Source organism: Coenobita brevimanus, chromosome 100 (assembly GCF_032717465.1).
Source record: "Coenobita brevimanus isolate Jiangsu-jjx chromosome 100, ASM3271746v2, whole genome shotgun sequence".
NCBI lineage: Eukaryota > Metazoa > Arthropoda > Malacostraca > Decapoda > Coenobitidae > Coenobita > Coenobita brevimanus.
The window spans coordinates 37,978,710-37,998,417 of record NC_137053.1 but is presented as its reverse complement, the minus strand read 5'-3'; the positions used below and the strand labels follow the sequence as shown (position 1 = coordinate 37,998,417).

The window sequence follows — 19,708 nt, the reverse complement described above, 5'->3', positions numbered from 1 at the left end:
ACAGGAGGGAAGGAATGTTGTTGGTTCACTGAAAACAGTGATGAGAAATAGGGAGGTGAGTATGGAAGTTAAGAAGTCACTGCATGATGGTATTGTGATCCCTACCCTGACGGATGGAAACGAGGCGTGGACCTTGCAAGAGGGGAGCAAGTCAAGAGTGAGAGCAGTGGAAATGAGTTACTTGAGAGGAGCATGTGGAGTGACATGGAGGGACAGGTTGACGAATGAAGAAGTGAAGGAACGTTGTGGGTTGGATGTGGACGTTGTTGAGAAGATTAGGAGAAATACACTGAGGTGGTTTAGACATATGGAGAGAATGGAGAATGAAAGACTGACTAGAGGGTGTATATAGGTGAGGTGGAGGGAGGGAGAGGGAGGGGTAGACCGAGGATGAGGTGGAGGGATGGAGTAGAGAGGTATATGAGGGAGGGGGGGGTGAGTTGGGGGGAGGGTAGTCAAATGGTGGGTGACAGAGCAACTTGGAGGCGTTTTGTCTGCGGCCACCCTTTGCGGGATTAGGGCATCGGGCTATAGATAGATAGATAGATACATTAAGTATAGAGAATTATAATATGTGGAGGAAGGGGAAAAAAAAAATCCACCTTACCTTCCTAGACCTTATGAAATTATTACTAACCTTAACAGTAATATGATCAAAAGCAATACTACCCTTAGTGCAGCAACCTGTAAAAATTTGAATCTGCTGTGAAGTTTAGTTAATTTTTAATAAAGTTTCATATGGTGATTTTTATGTTTTTTTTTTCATAAGATGGTAAAGATGATTTATAGTAAGAATATCAATAAGGAATTAATCGAATTTATAAAATATGAATACTGTACTCACTAATCTCTAGGAGCCAGTAAGTTCTTGAGTGGATTGATGGTTGGGGGGCCACCAGTCAACAGTAAAAAATCATCATGAAAGTTTTGTGGTGCTCTTGATACAGTTTTACTTGCTGATTCTGAAAATCCCATCCGCTTTTTCCTACCATGCCTAGTTTTTATGATGATTGATGAACCTTCATGTTGAAATCATACAAATTTAATCCTCCTGTATCACGTGTTCATAAAGCACAAATTCGTAAATCGTGGCTAAGTGGCCGTTAGACTGCCGGCAACCTTAAATCACTGTTCAGTCACGAAAATCGTGGAGCTAGGCACCCAAGTGGGTCTTTTCCGTGGAGAACCGTAAACCACGGCATTCAAACTGAAAATCGCGACCCAACAACCAATCACCGCGCATTTCTGGTGGCAGGTGTGCATACTAATGCCACCATGTTGTTGTTGTTCTTGTCCTGCCAGTCCACACACTGTAAAATGTTGCCGTGGAGTATGGAGCTACCTGCCTTTTTTGTGCAACTTCCCTTCTCCTCCTACCTGCCATGGCCCCTCCCGACCCCCCGATGAAGTGCTGTAAGCAGTATGGCGTCAAAAAGCTGCCACCGTTGTCATACAGTCAGCGTTTGGAGCTCATTCATCGTGTTAAGAAGGGAGAGAAGTTTTCAAAGCTGGCGAAAGAGTTTGGGAAGAACAAGTGCTGAGGGGTTCTAAGTTTTTCCCAACACCACCCCACTCCATTCACTTAAGCAAATTTGTCATAGGATTAAGGTGAGAACCCTTAACATTGCTTATTGCTATTTAAAACATGCACTGAATATTCTTAAATTTGTATGTTTGTGTTTGATGGTGCCTGGATAGGTGTAGGTAGGGTGCTGTGGGGGTGGGTTGGCCAAAGTCTAGACCCAAATTAATTCTTCACCTAAGAGTTATTATTCATAAATCATGGAATTCATAAATCACAGGAGTGGTCCAGATCCAAATTGCCGCGATTTCCGATGATTGAGTGTATAACAATATTCACGTATATTCCTGTTCTTAACACTGCTTATGGTTTTTTGCAGCTGTTTTTGTATATTGAATCAGTTGAAATGTCAAGACGAGCAAAAATAGCGCCGATTATTTCTGCTATGTCTGTGGGTCATTCACCCCCAAGGGACAGCGACGCAACATCACGAACGATATCAAGAAGGTTTATCATCTGTACTTCAGCTCTGCTCTTGTAGATCGAGGCAGAAAATGGGCACTGCATGTAATTTGTACAGCTTGTTCGAGTGGACTAAGAGATTGGCTGAAAAAGATGGAAAAGACAATGCCATTTGCTGTTCCTATGATATGGAGGGAACTGAAAGATCATCCCACAGATTTTTACTTCTGCAAGGTTAACATATCCGAGTTTGTAGAACTAGCACAAGATTGCTTACCCCAGTTTGGAATCCGCTGTAAGACCAGTTCCACACAACGATGAAGATCTTCCCATTCCAATACCACCAGAAGATGGTATCGCTAGTAGCGTTGATGAGGACATAGATGTAATCCAAACTGAGTCAGATGAAGCAGCTGAGGATGCAGAGTTTTTAGCCGACAATGAAGACGCACCTGAACAGTTCTCTCAAGGAGAGTTGAATGACTTGGTTCAAGATTTGGGACTACCAAAGTACAAGGCTGAACTTCTGGCATCTCATTTGAAAGAAAAATGTCTGCTCAAGAAAGAGGTGCAAGTAACATACTTCAAAAAACAAAATGAAGATCTTTGTTCATATTTTTTTGTTGATGGACCAATATGTTTTTGCAGCGACATTGATGGATTGTTCCACCACCTTCCACCGGAGCATGATCCCTCTCAGTGGCATTTATTCATTGATTCATTGAAGAAAAGCTTGAAGGTGGTATTGCTGCACAATGGGAATGTGGAACTTTCTGTGCCATTATAACATTCATTGCACATGAAAGAGTGCTATGAAAAGATTTTGGTCCTTTTAAATGCCGTAAGATATGAAGAATACATATGGAAGCTGTGTGGAGACTTGAAAGTGATAGGTTTGTTGATGGGACTGCAATCAGGCTTTACAAAACATTGTTGTTTCTTATGCCTCTGGGATAGCCAAACATATTGAGCCAGGAACTTCGAGCATCATGAATGAGCCACTGGTTGCTCCCTGAAACATTCTTCTTCCTCTGCTTCTTATAAAGCTCAGCTTAATGAAGCAGTTCGTGAAGACACTGGGAAGAAGAAACACTGAAGCATTTGGATATGTCACAAGCAAATTCCCAGGCATCACTGAAGCTAAGCTGATAGAAGGAATATTCATCTGCCCTTAGATAGGAACTTCTGAGAGACCACAGCCACAGCACCTATCTGGCCGACGTGGAACTGGCTGCCTGCACCTCATTCAAGTGGATATGTGAAGAGGTCTCCAGATTATGTAGATGGTGTTGAGAGACTTCTTAATTCATTTGCTGCTATGGGGTGTGGGATGTCGCTGAAATTTCATTTTCTCCATTCACACCTTGAAGTTTTCGAACAGAACCTGGGAACCGTCTCTGATGAACAGGGAGAACACTTCCATCAAGATATCAGTGCAGTGGAGCATCGCTGTCAAGGCTCCTGGAATGAAAGTATGCATGTGGATCTGCTGGATGCTGTACAGGGATGAGCCTGGAACGCAGCGTCAAAGGAAGTCTAAAGCTCGATGATTTTGAGTAGTTTGAACCTTGCAAAAGTGCACTGCAACTAACTCTCTGTTATGTGTCTTGCAGGAGAGTTTCCTGTTTAGTCATTTCAAATTGGATGAAAATACAGTGCATATGTGGACTGTTTGGAGACACTGAATTAAATGAGGAATCGACATACAGTAAAAGCTCAATTAACCGGCATCCAATGCATCGGCACATCCATATAACCAGAACGCAGATTCGATACAACATGGGGTCGAAAATATTCCAGATAGCGGTCGTCCCTCTGTAATTCTTGATTAGTTCTGTACAGTACAGGATAAAGTAGTGTACGCAGGTATGTTTTCAAAATTATTTTGGCCTGCAACATGTGCTAAATTTTTCTTTAAATAATTTTTGGTAATGTTTGCTGGTTTGTGTTCAGTCCTGTACAATTTCTCCTGCTGTCTTTTTGCGTGTATTGTAGTGTACACTCATGGTCACTAATTTCTGCTTAGGGGTGCCCCCTTCGTACCCCCATATACCCAGGGAAGATGGGAGGAGGGGACGAAACGAGCTCCACCCGCCTCTACCCCAGCTTCCAACTCTCCCCCATACCCCTATCCCTCCCAGCCCCCCGTTCGTCATTCTTAACTTGCAGTTACATCTCAAGCTAACCTCATACTTTACATTCATAGTCACATTAATAATACACAAATATAAAACACTAGGATATGTAAAAAGTATATAATATGACTATGAACATGCTACAGCAAGAAATTAATGCATTGTAACGTTGACAATAAAACAAAAACTCTATCAACGGCCATCCCAAGCCTCATGCGTTGGGTGTTTGCATGTGTCCATGCCTGTGCCTGTGTGTTTCAGTGTGTTTATATCTGTTTTTCAGTGTGTGTGTGTGTGTGTGTGTGTGTGTGTGTGTGTTTGCAAAGTAGTGCACTCAACACAGGAGGCCTGAGGTGGCCGTTGTTAACGTTTTTGTTTTACTGTCAATGTCATAATGCATTAATTTCTTGCTGCAACATGTTGATACTGTAGTTATATTCTTTTAACATATCCTAATGTTCTTTGTTTGTATTGGTAGTGGGACCAAGAGTGTTAAGCATGAAATCAGTTTCAGATATAACTGCTAGTTAAGAATGACGGGTGGGGTGGGGTGTTGGGTAGGGGTAAGGGGGATGGTCGGGAGCTGGGGTAGTGGCGGGTGGAGCTCATTTCGTCCCTCCCTCCCCTCTTCCCTGGGTATTCTGAGGTAAGAAGGGGGCATCCCTGGGCAGATATTAGTGAGCGTGAATGTACCTGAACTGTATCTAATACTGAATAATGTACTTTATGAAATAAAGTCCTAAGTTTGGTACTATTTCATTTGTTTGACCTCCCAGAAAATTTCCAAGAGTAACATTTTATTATCCAGAAAATTCCATGTCCGGAATGGAAGAATCCCCATGCATTCCGGTTAATCGAGCTTTTACTCTACTTCAAAAAGTTTCGAAACTTCAAATATACTAAGAAAAACTTTGTTTTTATAAGTAAGCATATGCATCCAGCGGTAAAACTCAACCAAAGGGATAAAAGGTAGTTTCCATAAAATTTTGATCTGCTACACTAAAATGGACTGCATCCTCGTGATCGTCGTCAAAAATTGGTCTAGAAATATTATATTTTATACCTGATGAGAAACAAGTTTGAGTATGTAGACCTGTTAGTCGAGGAAACTGTCGTCTGGGTCAGACTTCCCCACTGTCTCTTTTCTTTGCAGCATTTTTCTTCCATGTTTTGGCCTTGTTAAGTCTTTTCTGTTTACACACTGGTTGTTCATATTCCACAGATGAATCACTAGAACTCATGATGTTGCATAAATCCAAGTAAAAGACTGAAATTAAAGGGCCAGCACTAAGAAATGCACATTCCCTGCAGGTATTTAATGGCTGCTGGCACTCCATGACACACAAGGATGTGTGTGATTTGTCGAGCGGCAGCTTAACAGCACTGGTATCCGACAAATACACGCTTATTGGCCAGGGCCAGCACCGTGTGCCACCATAATTACACCTTCTAGCTCTCTAAACCCAGACTTGATCATAGGTTTGGTGCACCCCAAAACATGCAACTTCAACTCGTAGTCTGCCTTATTGGAAGGTTACTTTTACCTTTGCCAGACTTACCATGTGGTAGAGTAAGGCGTCTAGGGTAATTTTTTGTGAAAATCTGAAAATCGCCAGATTGTGGGTTACGCCTCTCTAGCAGCAGGTGCCTCATATGTCATTTGGCCCTATTAAACACAGACTGCACCTTCTTTAGTAGATTATTCGGAAGACCTATCCATAATTAGATTCAGTAATCAATACAAGACCACACCATTGTGTGAACCAGTGTTGAGAGGCAGTGAGCACTCCTAATTATCTCTAATTAACCCTTTTTCATGCCCAGTGATGTTCCTAGAGGTTGTATATGTACCATCGTGAATTTTAGGTATGATCAGAAGGAGTTAAAAATTTTTCAAGAGAGCCAAAGGAAGAACTTTAGGAAAATTCTGGGATTTTACCATAACAATTTGCCATATAACAGGTTTCAGTGACACAGTTTGCACATTTTGATTTGTGGTAAAATTCCCAGATACAGTAGCTGCACAAATTGAGGATCTGCTGTATGTGATAAATAGCATCAGAACCAAAGCAGTGTCATTGCTGCACTTGAAGCTGGTGTAGCGCTTTCCATAGGGGGCCTGATAACAAGGGTCCCAGATTTTGTCTCCTTACAGTTAGTAGCTGGTATAGACTTCAGTGCCATCTTCACATCCCCAGTAGCCGCAGATAACTTAGCGTTGTCAGTTTCATTACCACCCAGCAGCTTCAACACAAGCACTTGGTGACCATGCTCCATCCCATCTCAGCCTAAATTGTTGATGGAATCATCCCTTTCCTTCTGCAGCTCCTTTAATTCTTGTTTCAAAATGTTGGCAAGTGATGGTGGAAGCTCATAGAAGTTTCCTCTGTGACTTGTCCATTCACCCAAAGTTTCAGTCCCTCAAAGGTATATCCACCCTGAAACTATCAAGATTACCTCTCAAAAGCCTCCCAGTCCTGTTCACTATCTCAGCCTCCATACCTTGTCCAGCAGTACCCACACTGCTACCAAAGTGCCATCGGATACTGGGCTGTCTCTTCAACATAAAAGTAATATCATCTTCATTTAGACCAGCACAGTTGATTTGATTCCAGGTGCCACAGTGCCACCAGTTCAGTGCCTTAACTGCCTTTGCACCCTGCTTTCTGCATTTCTGTGATACCTTGGATCATGAGCTGCCAGTGAAAACCCAGGCAACATTAATGCTAAAGTTTGCAGACAATAGAATGCAAGGATATAAGCTAGTAAAGAGAAAAGAACAAAAGAAAAAAAAAAAAGCTAGATGTTAAGCAGCACCCTCCTGATTGGTTTCACTTGTAGAGATGCTAAGTGTTCTGATAATGCATCCCATGTAAAGTTGGGGATGGGTTACGCCACCTTCTACAAAGGGTAGGGTTAGTTGCGGGTACAGTAACTTTTCTCAGTAATAAAGTACAAACATATGGTTCAGCTTTGTGCAGTGGCATTCCTTGGATTTACCTACTGCCACTGCATAAAGCTAGTTTTAAAAATATTCTAAGCATTATAATATAATAGCAAGATGGCATGGAAAAGAAATGGAAAAGATAAGAGGAAAAAAAATGTGCATTGAGATTATATCACGGAGTTTTCTTTCTAATGGTTACTTCTTGTAAAAGAATTCAATTAAACAGTGGAGTTTGGATTAAAGTTACAGCTTTCTTTTAGTATTATAGAGTAACTCTTGCAAGTCATGATTAATTAATTGCCAGTCACAGTTTGATTCAGGTACTTATTGCTTAATATAATATTGCAGATTGGATCCAGCATTAGTGAGGTGCAGATGCTAGTTCATGAGCTTCGTCGCATCACAGTGTTGTGGGATGAGCTGTGGTTGGGTACTCTAGCACAGCACCACAGTGACATGTCACGCAAGTGCCACCAGCTTACAGCAGAAATAGCCCGCCTCAACAATAATTCATCACTCTCACAGCCAGAGAAACTTCAGTTAATTAAGAAAAAATATGACATCATATTTAAGCCTGTAAGTGTAAATTGATTGCTTTTGAAATTGAATTTTTGAAATGATTGGTGCTTGTTGCTGGTATAATTCTTTTTCAAAGAATGCTTAATGCTGCTTTTTTTTTTTTTTTTTTTTTTTTTTTCCCCATGTATGGGAATTCAGGAGCATGCAATATGATTAGCAGGTGGTTGAGGAGTATACTGCTGATCATCAGATTGTGAGATAGTTCTTCAGTTAGAAAAGGAAGCAGTTTGAGGACGTGAATTTCATTAAAACATTTTTGTTTCATCATCAAATTGTGAGATAGTTCTTCAGTTAGAAAAGGAAGCAGTTTGAGGACGTGAATTTCATTAAAACATTTTTGTTTCATCTTCCAAAAGACCTTCCAGCATGTCATGAAAACACTGATAATTTCATTGCTGGCAGCACTCTTAAGTCCAGTGTCAAGTCAGTTTAGAGGTGACTGTGAGTCAGATGCATCTGAATGGCATTTGGTTGACTTAAGGTTTGTTTAAATTTAGCATATCAGGTGTCACTGGGCGTGTTTCAAGTATATAGTTTTTTTTTCTAGAATTTTGGCTCTGGTGACAGTGTAGATTAATGGATATGTCCTGTTATTTAATACTGGGTATGTAATATAATATAATATAAATTATTTTTCAAGAATACTCCCCCAGTATCCCTGCTTGTTGTACGAGGCGACTAAAAGGGTTGGTGGTGGGTTAGTGCCCCACCCCATAAAAAGAACTAACTAAAAAAGCGAATAAAGTGCCTCGGACCCGGACGGACCATACGTTGACGACTAAGGAACGGACAAAGGACATTCTTAGGGTGGGAACATGGAATGTGAGAGGAGTGAATGATGACGTGAAAGAGAGAGAGATTGTTCAGGTGCTTGAGGATGCAAAAGTGGATATATGTGGATTGACTGAAACTAAATGGTAAGGTGAAAGGGTGAGAGAATGGGAATATGGTGTAGGTATATGTGCGGGAGTCAGTGAGAATGAGAGGGCAAAAGAGGGAGTATGTCTGATGATAAGCAAGAAGTGGAAGGAGAATATAAGAGAGTATGGAATAGTGGGTGCAAGGATTGTATGGGTGAGGATGAAAGTAGGTATACAAGCATGGGCGATTGTATGTGTGTATGCTCCAACAGAGGATCGAGTGGCAAGAGTGAAGGATCAGTTTTGGGCGAGAGTAGAAGCATGTATGGACAAGTTTGAGAGGAGCGAGAGAGTGCTGTTGATTGGAGACATGAATGGCAAAGTTGGGAATGTACGAGTGGATGGAGTGGTTGGTCAGTGGGGTGTGACAGCTGAAGTAGATGGGAATGGTAGTGCTTTGGTGGACGTCTGTGCTTGTAAGGGGTTGGCAATAGCCAACACCTACTTTCGTCATAAAATGATCCACCGGTATACATGGAGAGTAATGAGGAGGATGGATGGTGAACTTGTCTAACGAAAGGCAGTGATAGACTACGTGTGTGTGGATGAGCGAATGAGAAGACAAGTGTTGGATGCAAGAGTGTGGAGAGGGTGGGGGAATGGAGTCTCGGACCATCACTTAGTGATGGCCGAGGTAGAGCTGCAAAGAAAGTGGTTGAGGAGACGAAGGGGAAGACAGGAGGAAGCAGCTCCTGTGAGAAGAGTGGAGAAATTGCAAGATAGTGAGAAAATGACAGAGTATAAGAGCATAGTGGAAGAAAGATTGGGAAGGTATGAGCTAGAGCAGATGGAAGGGGTGGAAGACGTATGTAAGATATTCACGGAAGAGATAGGCGCAGCGTGTGAGGCGGTTTGTGGAGTGAGGAGGAGATGCAAAGGTGTGCAAGGGACAGCATGGTGGAATGATGACGTGAAACGAGCTGTGGAACAAAAGAAGAGGGCATATGGTGAATGGTTGGCGAGTAGAGGTAGGGGAGAAGATGTGAGAGAGAAGAGAGAGGTATATGTGAGCAGGAGAAGGGAGGTGAAGAGACTGGTGAATGAGAGTAAGAAGAAAGTGGATGAAGAGTTTGGGAGGAATCTGAGTGTGAAATGGAGGGAGAGTAAGAAATTGTTTTGGAAGGAGGTAAAGAAAGTAAGGCAGTGTGAATGGGGAAATAGTAGGGGAGTGAAAGATAGGAATAATAGATTGTTGGTGGAGAAGAGAGAGAAATTGAGGAGATGGAAGGAGCACTTTGAGGATTTGTTGAATGTAGAGAGTGAGAGCAGTGTGAATATAAGTGTTTGGGGAATGGCTGGGAGAAGAAGAGATGAGAGGAGGGAGGAAGAGATCAGTAGGGCGGAAGTAGTGGAAGTGATGAAGAAGATTAAGCTGGGAAAGGCCCCAGGAATTGATGGAGTGTGTGGTGAAATGCTTAGGTATGGGGATGAGATTGTTGTGGAGTGGATATGGAAGTTGTGTAGATTGGCTTGGGAAGAGGGAAGGGTTCCAGAGGACTGGAAATCAGGTATAATTGTTCCTCTGTACAAAGGAAAAGGGGAAAGAGAAGTATGTGGTAACCACAGGGGTATTTGCCTTCTTAGTGTGACTGGTAAAATATATGGTAGAATAGTCATTGATAGGGTTAGGCATATGACAGAGGAACTAGTTGGAGAAGAACAAGGGGGATTGAGGAAGGGAAAAGGGTGTGTAGATCAGATATTTGTTCTAAGATGTTTAGTGGAGAAGTATCTAGAGAAGGGAAGGAAAGTGTATGCTGCTTTCATGGACTTGGAGAAAGCTTATGACAGAATAGATAGGCAAGATATGTGGAAGATATTAAGAATATATGGAGTGGAGGGGAAATTGTTGAGTGCTGTGAAGAGTATGTACGAGGGAGCTAGGGCTACGGTGCGAGTGGATGGTGAGCTGAGTGAGTTCTTTGATCTCAGTGTGGGACTGAAACAGTGGTGTGTGATGTCTCCATGGCTGTTTAACATATATATGGATGGGGTTGGAAAGGAGGTGCAAGGTAGGGCAGTGGATGTGGGGCTGGCCCTAATGAATGAGGGTGAGATTTGGAAGCTTCCGGTGTTGCTGTTTGCCAATGATACAGTATTGTTGAGTGAAGATGAATGGGAGTTGCAAGGTTTGGTGAATGAATTTGGGACAGTGTGTAGGAGGAGGAAACTGAAAGTTAATGTAAACAAAAGTAAAGTTATGGTGTTTGAGAGGAATGAAGTCACAGAGTGTGTAGTGAGGTTGGATGGTGAGGATATGGAGAATGTGAGTGCATTCAAGTACTTGGGTAGTGTGATGAGTAAGGATGGAACTTTGGGGGATGAAGTACATGAAAGGGTACGGCATGGAAGGAAGGTTGTTGGTACACTGAAAGCAGTGATGAGAAATAGGGAGGTGCGTATGGAAGTTAAGAAGTCACTGCATGATGGTATTGTGATCCCTACCCTGACGTATGGAAGTGAGGCGTGGACCTTGCAAGAGGGGAACAAATCAAGAGTGAGAGCAGTGGAAATGAGTTACTTGAGAGGAGCATGTGGAGTGATGTGGAGGGACAGGTTGACAAATGAAGAAGTGAAGGAACGTTGTGTGGTAGATGTGGATGTGGTTGAGAAGATTAGGAGAAATACACTGAGGTGGTTTGGACATGTGGAGAGAATGGAGAATGAAAGACTGACTAAGAGGGTGTATGTAGGTGAGGTGGAGGGAGGGAGAGGGAGGGGTAGACCGAGGATGAGGTGGAGGGATGGAGTTGAGAGGTATATGAGGAAGGGGGGGGTGAGTTGGGGGGAGGGTAGTCAAATGGTGGGTGACAGAGTGACTTGGAGGCGTTTTGTCTGCGGCCACCCTTTGCGGGATTAGGGCGTAGGGCTATAGATAGATAAATAGATTTTTTTTTTATCTAAAGCTTCTAGAATTTTGGCCCTAGTGACAGTGTAGATTAATGGTATAAGTCTTGTTATTTAATACTGGGTATGTAATATAAATTATTATATTACATACCCAGTATTAAATTATATTACATACCCAGTATTTTTTAATTTGTACTTGGTTGTTATAGTGTTTTAGGAGAAGGATGCTAAGCCTTTGCATCTAGTTACTTCACAAAAGTGCAGTAAGCATTAGGGATTTGTTTCATGATAACCTTAAATCAGGGAGAGAAGTGCTTGAATTATACTGTGCCCATAAATCATTCAGAATTCCAAGAGTTTTACATTATTATAATAAGATCAGTGTGAGCTGACTCTGAACCTAGCTGTTTATGTATCATGCTTGCATTCTGCCCCACACAGATGGCTCATTCTTCCTTCATGGCCTTTATAATTTTATTGTGTGTTCCTTTATACTTATGTTTGTCAGTTTGCTAATGTGTTATGGTTGTGTGTTACATCCATGGCAAGTATTCACCAGTCTTTGCTGGAAGGTAAGCCCTCTGTGTTGCAGCATGGTTTTATTTATTTTTTATTTTTTGACGAATGTGAAAATTGAATTCCTAAATATTGTGGGGCAGGACCGAATGCAGCACTTTAGAAAAGAGAGGGCAAGACTCTTAGCAGAATTGCCAATTAATCCATTTACATAATCAGATTAAATGCACTTTTCTTAATTCAGTCATAGGAGAACAATAGTATAGGTAGGTGCTAATGCAGTAAGATGCACTAATATATTTGTTGCATATATTTTGGTAAAATGGCATTGCTATTTTAGTATACTGTATGCAATAACTGGTCTGACAGAAATAGGGGGATATACTGTATGCCCCCCTTGCCCCCCCCTACCCAAATCCATGCCTGGTAATGGGACATGAATTGCTCTAGTTGAGGACTTTGGCTGTGATGAGGTAAAACTTCTGGTAATTTCTTTACCCGAGCTTTTACCATTTCTTCATGTTCTGCCGTCATTTATTTCAGGCATTGACTCTGGTAACATTACCATATATCACATCCTGAGATAAGTCCTCTGGTAAGATGACAAGCAAGGATTTGAAAACCGAGCTACGTATCTGACCTGACACTCATATAATCATACGACTGAGACATCTGGATTGGGATTTCTTTCTTATGATCCTGAAGGAAAAAAATCATATTGCATAATTGGTTCCTGAAGCTTGTGCATAAGTCACATCTGCTTGTAAATCCAACCCTTGTTTTATCTGCAATTACTCTTAAGCCCTTGTGCCCCATACCATCTCTCCACTTTCTAGATCTTTCCTCTGCCACTCTTTCATTCTCTGCAGTCAGCACCAAATCATCAACATACAATGTCTTCCATGAGAGTCTATTTCTGAAGTCATGTGAGAGAGCTTTAAGCACGTGCAAGACTGACCTCAGATGCACACCAACATTCATGGAGTGATGAATTTTCCGTTAATGTTGGTGTGCATCAGGGGTCAGTCTTGAGCCCCTTATTACCTCCGCCAAGGAGGTTATGTTTTTACCCCTGTCCGTTTGTTTGTTGGTTGGTTGGTTTGTGAGCAAGATTACACACAAGCTACAGGATGGATTTCCACAAAACTTGGTAGAAGAATGGACCATGGCCCAGAATAGACTCCATTAAATTTTGGTGTGGATCCAGGAATTAGATATTGGATTAGACTTGATTGAATTAAAAGGAACTGCATGTTGGGCCTTGGCGGAGTTGTGTGCTCTACTGAGTGCCATTCTAGTTGTTGTAGTAGTAGTAGTAGTAGTAGTTGTTGTTCCCTAGGCAGTCTGGCCAAACAGCTCCGAGTCCCTAAGGAAGGCCATAGCTGAGACCAGGCTTTCCCACAGAGCTTTCAAGGAGTGTATCTTGTGTTGTTGGCTCAGGCTTTTGTATACAGTGAAGTCTTCCATAATGTGCCTAATGGTATGGGGTTCTGTGTTGCATCCTGGACAGTCATCAGCGACTGAGTCATCCAGCCTCTTCTGATAACTCAAGAGGGCTGGATGATGCCCACATCTCAGCCTTGCCAGGTGGACTCTGTCCTCACGAGGGAGGGAGGATTTAGAAGGGTGGATATTAGGGGGCCGTGCATGCAGCAGTGTGTTGTTTTAGAGTGACTGAATGGATCATCAAATGATTTGAGCATGCATGTACTTCTCGAATGAGGGGGCAGATGACATTATTTGTGTATGGTATCGTGTGCTGGATGTTGTTTTGATGTTCCATGGTGTGTGTGGATATGCTGCCATGTAGTGTAGTGGATGGTGTTGGTTTGTGGAGGCTGTGGCAAGAATTTGTGTGCCTCTCATGTCTAGGTGATCCTTGATTTTGAGCACTTTGGTTCCTTGGTGTAGGTGGTCTGTTGGTGTAGTAGCTGTGCAGCCTGTGAATATTTTTAGGGCCTTGTTCTGTATGGTCTGTAGGGTATTGTAGTATGTTTCAGTGAGGTTAGAAGCCCAAGCAGGGCTTGCATAGTTCATCACTGAACATATACATTGTTTGTATACTGTGGTGGTGGTTTCTTTGTTGTGTCTGAATGTTGTATGGGCAAGTGACTTTAAGGCATTGAGTCTTGGTGTTAATTTATTTTTAATGTTTGTGATGTGTTGTTTAAATGACATTGATGTACGTTACACCAAGGGTTTTGGGTGTGTATGTGTTTGGTAGGAGGGTGTTGTTTATGCTGAGGTGTGGCTTGTGACTATGTTCTGCCGTCCTGTTTGCGAGAAGGGTCTCTGTAGATTTGGCTGGGACCATTTTGAGTCTGTTAGCTGTGAACCATTCGTGTAGTGTTTTGAGGTAAGGTTGGAGGATGTGTGCAGCTGTGTTTGCATTTTGGTGTGTACATGTTAGTGTTATGTCATCTGCATAGGAAGCTATGTGTATTTGTGGTGCGTGGGATGTTGGTATGTCATGAATGTATTGGTTAAAGAGTGTCAGGGACAAAACAGATCCTTGAAGGACACCGTTTGTGAAGTTTCTGGTGTTCGATGACTGACCGGCAAATGTTAAATGTGCACATCTCCTTGTTAAATAGTTTGCCAGCCATCTTTTTGTGTTATTGTGCATGTTTGTGTTGAATATTTTGTTTGTGAGGTTTGTGAGGTTGAGCATCAAAAGCTTTGCTAATGTCTAGTGTGACTAGGAGTGTTCTGTGTGGTGGCCTAGCCTCTTGTTGTTTATCATGATGCTTGAAGCCCTGTCATTTGGCTTCAGAAATGGATTATCACTGGAGATGCCAGTGATTTGGTGTTGACTGCAGAGAATGAAAGGTCAGCAGAGGAAATATTTAGGAAGCAGGGAGATGATATGAGGCACAAGGGCTTGAGAGTAAATGCAGATAAAACAAAGATGATGGTAGTAGTAGTAGTAGTAGTTGTTCCTTAGGCAGTCTGGCCGAACAGCCCCGAGCCCCTTCGGAAGGCCATGGCCGAGACCGGGCTTTCCCACAGAGCTCTCAAAGAGTGTATGTTGTGTTGTTGGCATAGGTGATTGTGTGCAATGCAGTCTTCCATAATGTGCTTAATAGTATGGGGTGCTGTGTTACATCCTGGACAGGCATCAGCGACGGAGTCATCCAGCCTCTTCTGGTAGCTTAATAGGGCTGGATGGTGCCCACATCTCAGCCTGGCCAGGTGGACCCTGTCCTCACGAGGAAGATAGGATTCAGAAGGGTGGATGTCAGGAGGCCGTGCATGCAGCTGTGTGTTGTCTTTAAGTGACTGAATGGAGCGGCGAGTGATCTGAGTGTGGATATGCTTCTAGAAGCTGGTCTGAGGTGGGCGAGGGGGGAGAGTTGACAATATTTGTGTATGGTATCGTGTGCTGGGTGTTGTTTTGATGTTCCATGGTGTGGATGGATGTGCTGCCATGTTCTGTAGTGGATGTTGTGGGTTTGTGGAGGCTGCAGCAAGAAACTGGGTGCCTATCATGTCTAGGTGATCCTTGACTTTGAGGACTTTGGTTTCTTGATGTAGGTGGTCTGTGGGTGTAGTAGCTGTGCAGCCTGTGATTATTTTTAGGGCCTTGTTCTGTATAGTCTGTAGAGTGTTGTAGTGTGTTTTGGTCAGGTTAGAAGCCCAGGCAGGGCTTGCATAATTCATCACTAAACGTATGTATTGTTTGTATACTGTGGTGGTGGTTTCTTTGTTGTGTCCGAATGTTGTATGGGCAAGTGACCTCAGAGCATTGAGTCTTGGTGTTATTTTATTTTTAATGTTTGTGATGTGTTGTTTAAATGACATTGATGTATGTTACACCAAGGATTTTGGGGGGGGGGGTAGGGGAGTGTTGTTTATGGCAAGAGGAGGGTGTTCCCCAAGGCAGCATTCTTAGTGTCACCTGTTTCGCTGTGGCTATCAATGGAGTTCTCGATCAGATTTCCCGCCCTGTGGTGGGCTCCCTGTATGCTGATGATTTGGCAATTTGTGTTTCTGGCTACGACGCAGTCGAGATTAATCATCACCTGCAGAAGTTCATATATACTATTTGTCGTTGGGCTGATGATAATGGTTTTTGCTTTTCACCTTCCAAGACTGTTGCAGTCCGCTTCACTAGATGCGCACGCCAGGAGGTTGTCCCACACTTAAAGTTAAACAATGACATCATCCCTTTTGAGAAGGAGGTTAAGTTTCTGGGTATGATCTTTGACTTACGTCTCTCCTGGTCACAGCACATTGATTATCTGAAGCTTAAAGTCAAGAAATAATTAAATATCCTTAGGATGGTCTCTGGTTTTGATTGGGGTGCTGATAGGAACTCCCTTCTCAGGCTCTATAACTCTTTGTGCCGGTCACAGATTGACCACGCATGCCAAATTTATGCCTCTGCATGTAAGACCAAACTTCATGAGCTTGATGTGCTCCACAATACGGGACTACGACTGTGCTCGGGTGCCTACTGCACTTCCCCTGTGGAGAATTTATATGTAGATACAGACCAGCTTCCTCTGGACTTATGCAGGCATGAGTTAGGGCTTCGCTACTTTGCGCGAATTAAGAGCAATCATTACACCAATCCTTGTGTAGATGTTCTGTTGTAGTGTGACCCGTCTAAGTTCTGTGGTCCTAGAGCCTCTATATCATTCCAGATTCGCATGCTTCCTGTGGGTGACGCATCACTGAGGGAGCAAAAAATTGAACCAGTAAGCTACAGCAGTCTCCCTCCTTGGCTTATTCCAGAACCTAATGTGTGTCCCAAAACCATATGTAGAAAAATCTTTTCGGATGAAGAAACTAAATCGAAGTTTTTGCGCCATGCCCTTCTCCACAGAGACTCAGTAAAGTTGTATACTGATGGCTCAAAGTCACCCCTGGGTGTAGGCTGTGCTGTCGTCCATAAAGGGGGTGTACGTCTTGGATGGCTTTCTAATAATGCGTCTGTTCTCTCTGCTGAACTAACTGCTATTGAGAAGGCTCTTGAAGAGGCGTTCTCAGTGCCAGGAAAGACGTTTACAATATATTCAGACTCCTATGGAAGCTTGACTGCCATTAAGCAGTTTAATACATTCCACCCTATAATAAGGAAGATTCAGTCTTGGCTTTGGCGCCTGGCTACAAAGTATAAATTTGTTTCGTTCTGCCGGATACCGTCACATGTTAATCTCTATTGGAACGAATTTGCTGACAAAGAGGCAAAATCGGCATGTTCTCTTCCTTCTGTTGGGTATAATAATGTTCCCTATTCTGATTTGAAGACCGTTATCTGTAACTTTGTTTGGTCTGAGCGGCAGGCGAGATGGGCTTCCCCCTCCCTGGCCAATAACTCGAAGTATAAAGAGATTCGGCCATCGGTTTATGCCTGGTCATCCTCTTCTCAGGCTTGTCGGTGTTTTGAGACGAGGTTGACTAGGCTGCGAATTGGCCATACGCGTTTGACTCACGGGTTCCTTTTGGACCGTGGGGTCCCACCCCAGTGTGACATCTGTCAAGTCACAATATCTTGCAGGCATTTCTTATTGGACTGTCCGACCTATACCCGCTCTCGGGCGAAATTTTTAACAAATAGGGGATCCCTATCAGTTGTTTTAGGTAATAGGGCAAATGTTTCTAGCCTTATGGCACTTTTAAAGGAGACAGGGCTATACTGCAAGCTGTGATTGGTGTTGTCATAGGTATGTTTTAGGGCTTGCTGACTACATCTGTTTTCATTTTATCTACGATTTTAGTTGCATGATTATTGTGTAGTAGTTTTCTCAAATTTTATACTCATTCTTTTAAACTATCGTCTTTCATATCTCACTCATCAAAGCGCTGAATGACCTATCAGGTCCCAGTGCTTGGCCTTTGGCCTAAACTTCATATTCCATTCCATTCCATTCCATCCTTGGGTAGGAAGAAGGTTGGAATGATGATAATGACATATATAATTTGCTCTTTATTCAGAGACAATTTTAATGGATGTGAGATGGAAGAGGACATCCTGACGTGGATATGCAATTTTCCAGGTCAGTAATTGTTCTGATTTAGCCATAAAGAGCACCAAAATGATTTTCTATCCATCCATCCATCATCCAATCTTACATTGCCCCATGAGGAGCCTGAGGCTAGGCAAATTGGTCCTGACATTTAAGATGAGAGTGATTTTAATTTCAATTTTTTAACATGGCTTCCTGGATGTATCATTTTGTTTCGTTTATATAGGTTCCAGCATGCTTCCATGCATCGGCCATGGTCATCTAATGGCAGCTTTCCATGCTTCACAATTTCAGGCAGCCTCCCTGTTCAGTCCCTTATCCCTGAGGTTACATTGACTTCATCCCAGGTCTTTTTCGGTCTACTTCTCGCAACCCTACCCCTAACTTTATCAGCTTTTCTAGTATCATACTTACAACACTGGTCAGTGATACTGGTTGGTAGTTCAGTGGGTTCTGTCTATTCCCTTTCTTGAATAGGGGAACAATGTTTGCTTTCTTCCAATATCAGGTAGTTTACCTTGACCTAAGGATTCCTTGAGTATTAAATAAGTTGGTCTTCTTAATTTTTCTGCACATTCATGTAGCACATAACCTGAAATTTTGTCAGGACCATTTGCTTTTCCCTTGTCTAATTTACTTAACTCTTCCAGTGCTTCTTTTTCTGATATTTGTATATCTGGTAATGTGTGTGGGCATGTTCCAAATCATCTCTTTCAGAATTATTTTCCTCTGTAAAAACAGTGCTTCACAAATATCTTTCCCTTGTTTATAGATGATCCCCTTGTCCATAATGGACTGTATTTTATCTTTAGCTTTGATTTTGCTTTGGATGTAGCTGTAAAATAGCTTAGGTTGCTCACAGAGAGAGGAAGACAGGGAGGACGTCTGTCACCTCGCTCTGCACTGGCCACCTTTGGCTGCAACTGGCCACACCTAAACAGTATCTTTATATGAGTCTAGCTCTGTACTAGGTTAAATTAAGTGATGTTTTAGTATATTAGAGCAAGGATAAGCAAAAGTGTTGTCCAAATAATAGAATACATCCAATTAGTGCAAGAATCCGCTGATGTAATGCATCATCAGCTGGGTGTCGTTGATCACCAGGCAGGTAAACTTGTAAGTAGAAGTTATCTTTCTAAGTGAGAATTACCGCAAGATGAGCACCATCATTAGTAAAGTGAATATGGAAAGAGATAAGAAAAAGGATAAAGGTAGAAAACAGGATGATGATTTCTACCCAGAACTGATTGAAATGAAAGCATGTAATGAATTAGTAGAGAAAGTTAATAAACTGGAGAAAACTTTTCAGATTGAAATAGATGAAATTAAGAAGGAATTACGCATGCAGAAGGAAGAAAATGAAAAAGGCACAACAATAGAGGAGCATCAGTTGAGGTAGTTTCACTTAGAAGGAAGACTAGTGAAATGGCGAGTACAGTTGTTAACTATGAGAGTATTATGGAGGAGCTCAGCAATGATACAGAGACAGTTAGGCAAGCAAGCAGTCTGATAGACCAAAGCAGTGATACTAAAGAGAAGATAACCCAGGTGAACGAAATGATGAGAAGTTGCAAAGATGATACATGTATAGTTTTTTTTTAATGCAAGAAAGAAGGAACCAAAGGTCAGGAGCCTGCAAATCATTCCTTCCAAGAAAAAAACAAAATCAGTACAAAGAAAGCCAAATTCAAGAGCCATTCATTTTGAGATGCCAGGACACACAGCATTTGAAGTAGAGACTACGTATGATGAGATGGTGAAAGTGAGGAAAGACTTAGAAACAAAAGTTGAAGAGAAAAGCATTA

At 42.3% G+C, this 19,708-nt stretch overlaps 1 protein-coding gene across 1 annotated transcript in view; it reads left to right on the top strand.

The window, feature by feature from the left end:
• nonC (serine/threonine-protein kinase Smg1) overlaps window positions 1-19,708 on the top strand; it is a 1,312,439-nt gene that overhangs the window by 810,292 nt on the left and 482,439 nt on the right. The window contains exon 34 of the mRNA XM_080284159.1: window positions 7,415-7,642. Coding sequence (XP_080140285.1) covers window positions 7,415-7,642 — 228 coding nt within the window. The remainder of the gene's footprint in view (window positions 1-7,414; window positions 7,643-19,708) is intronic.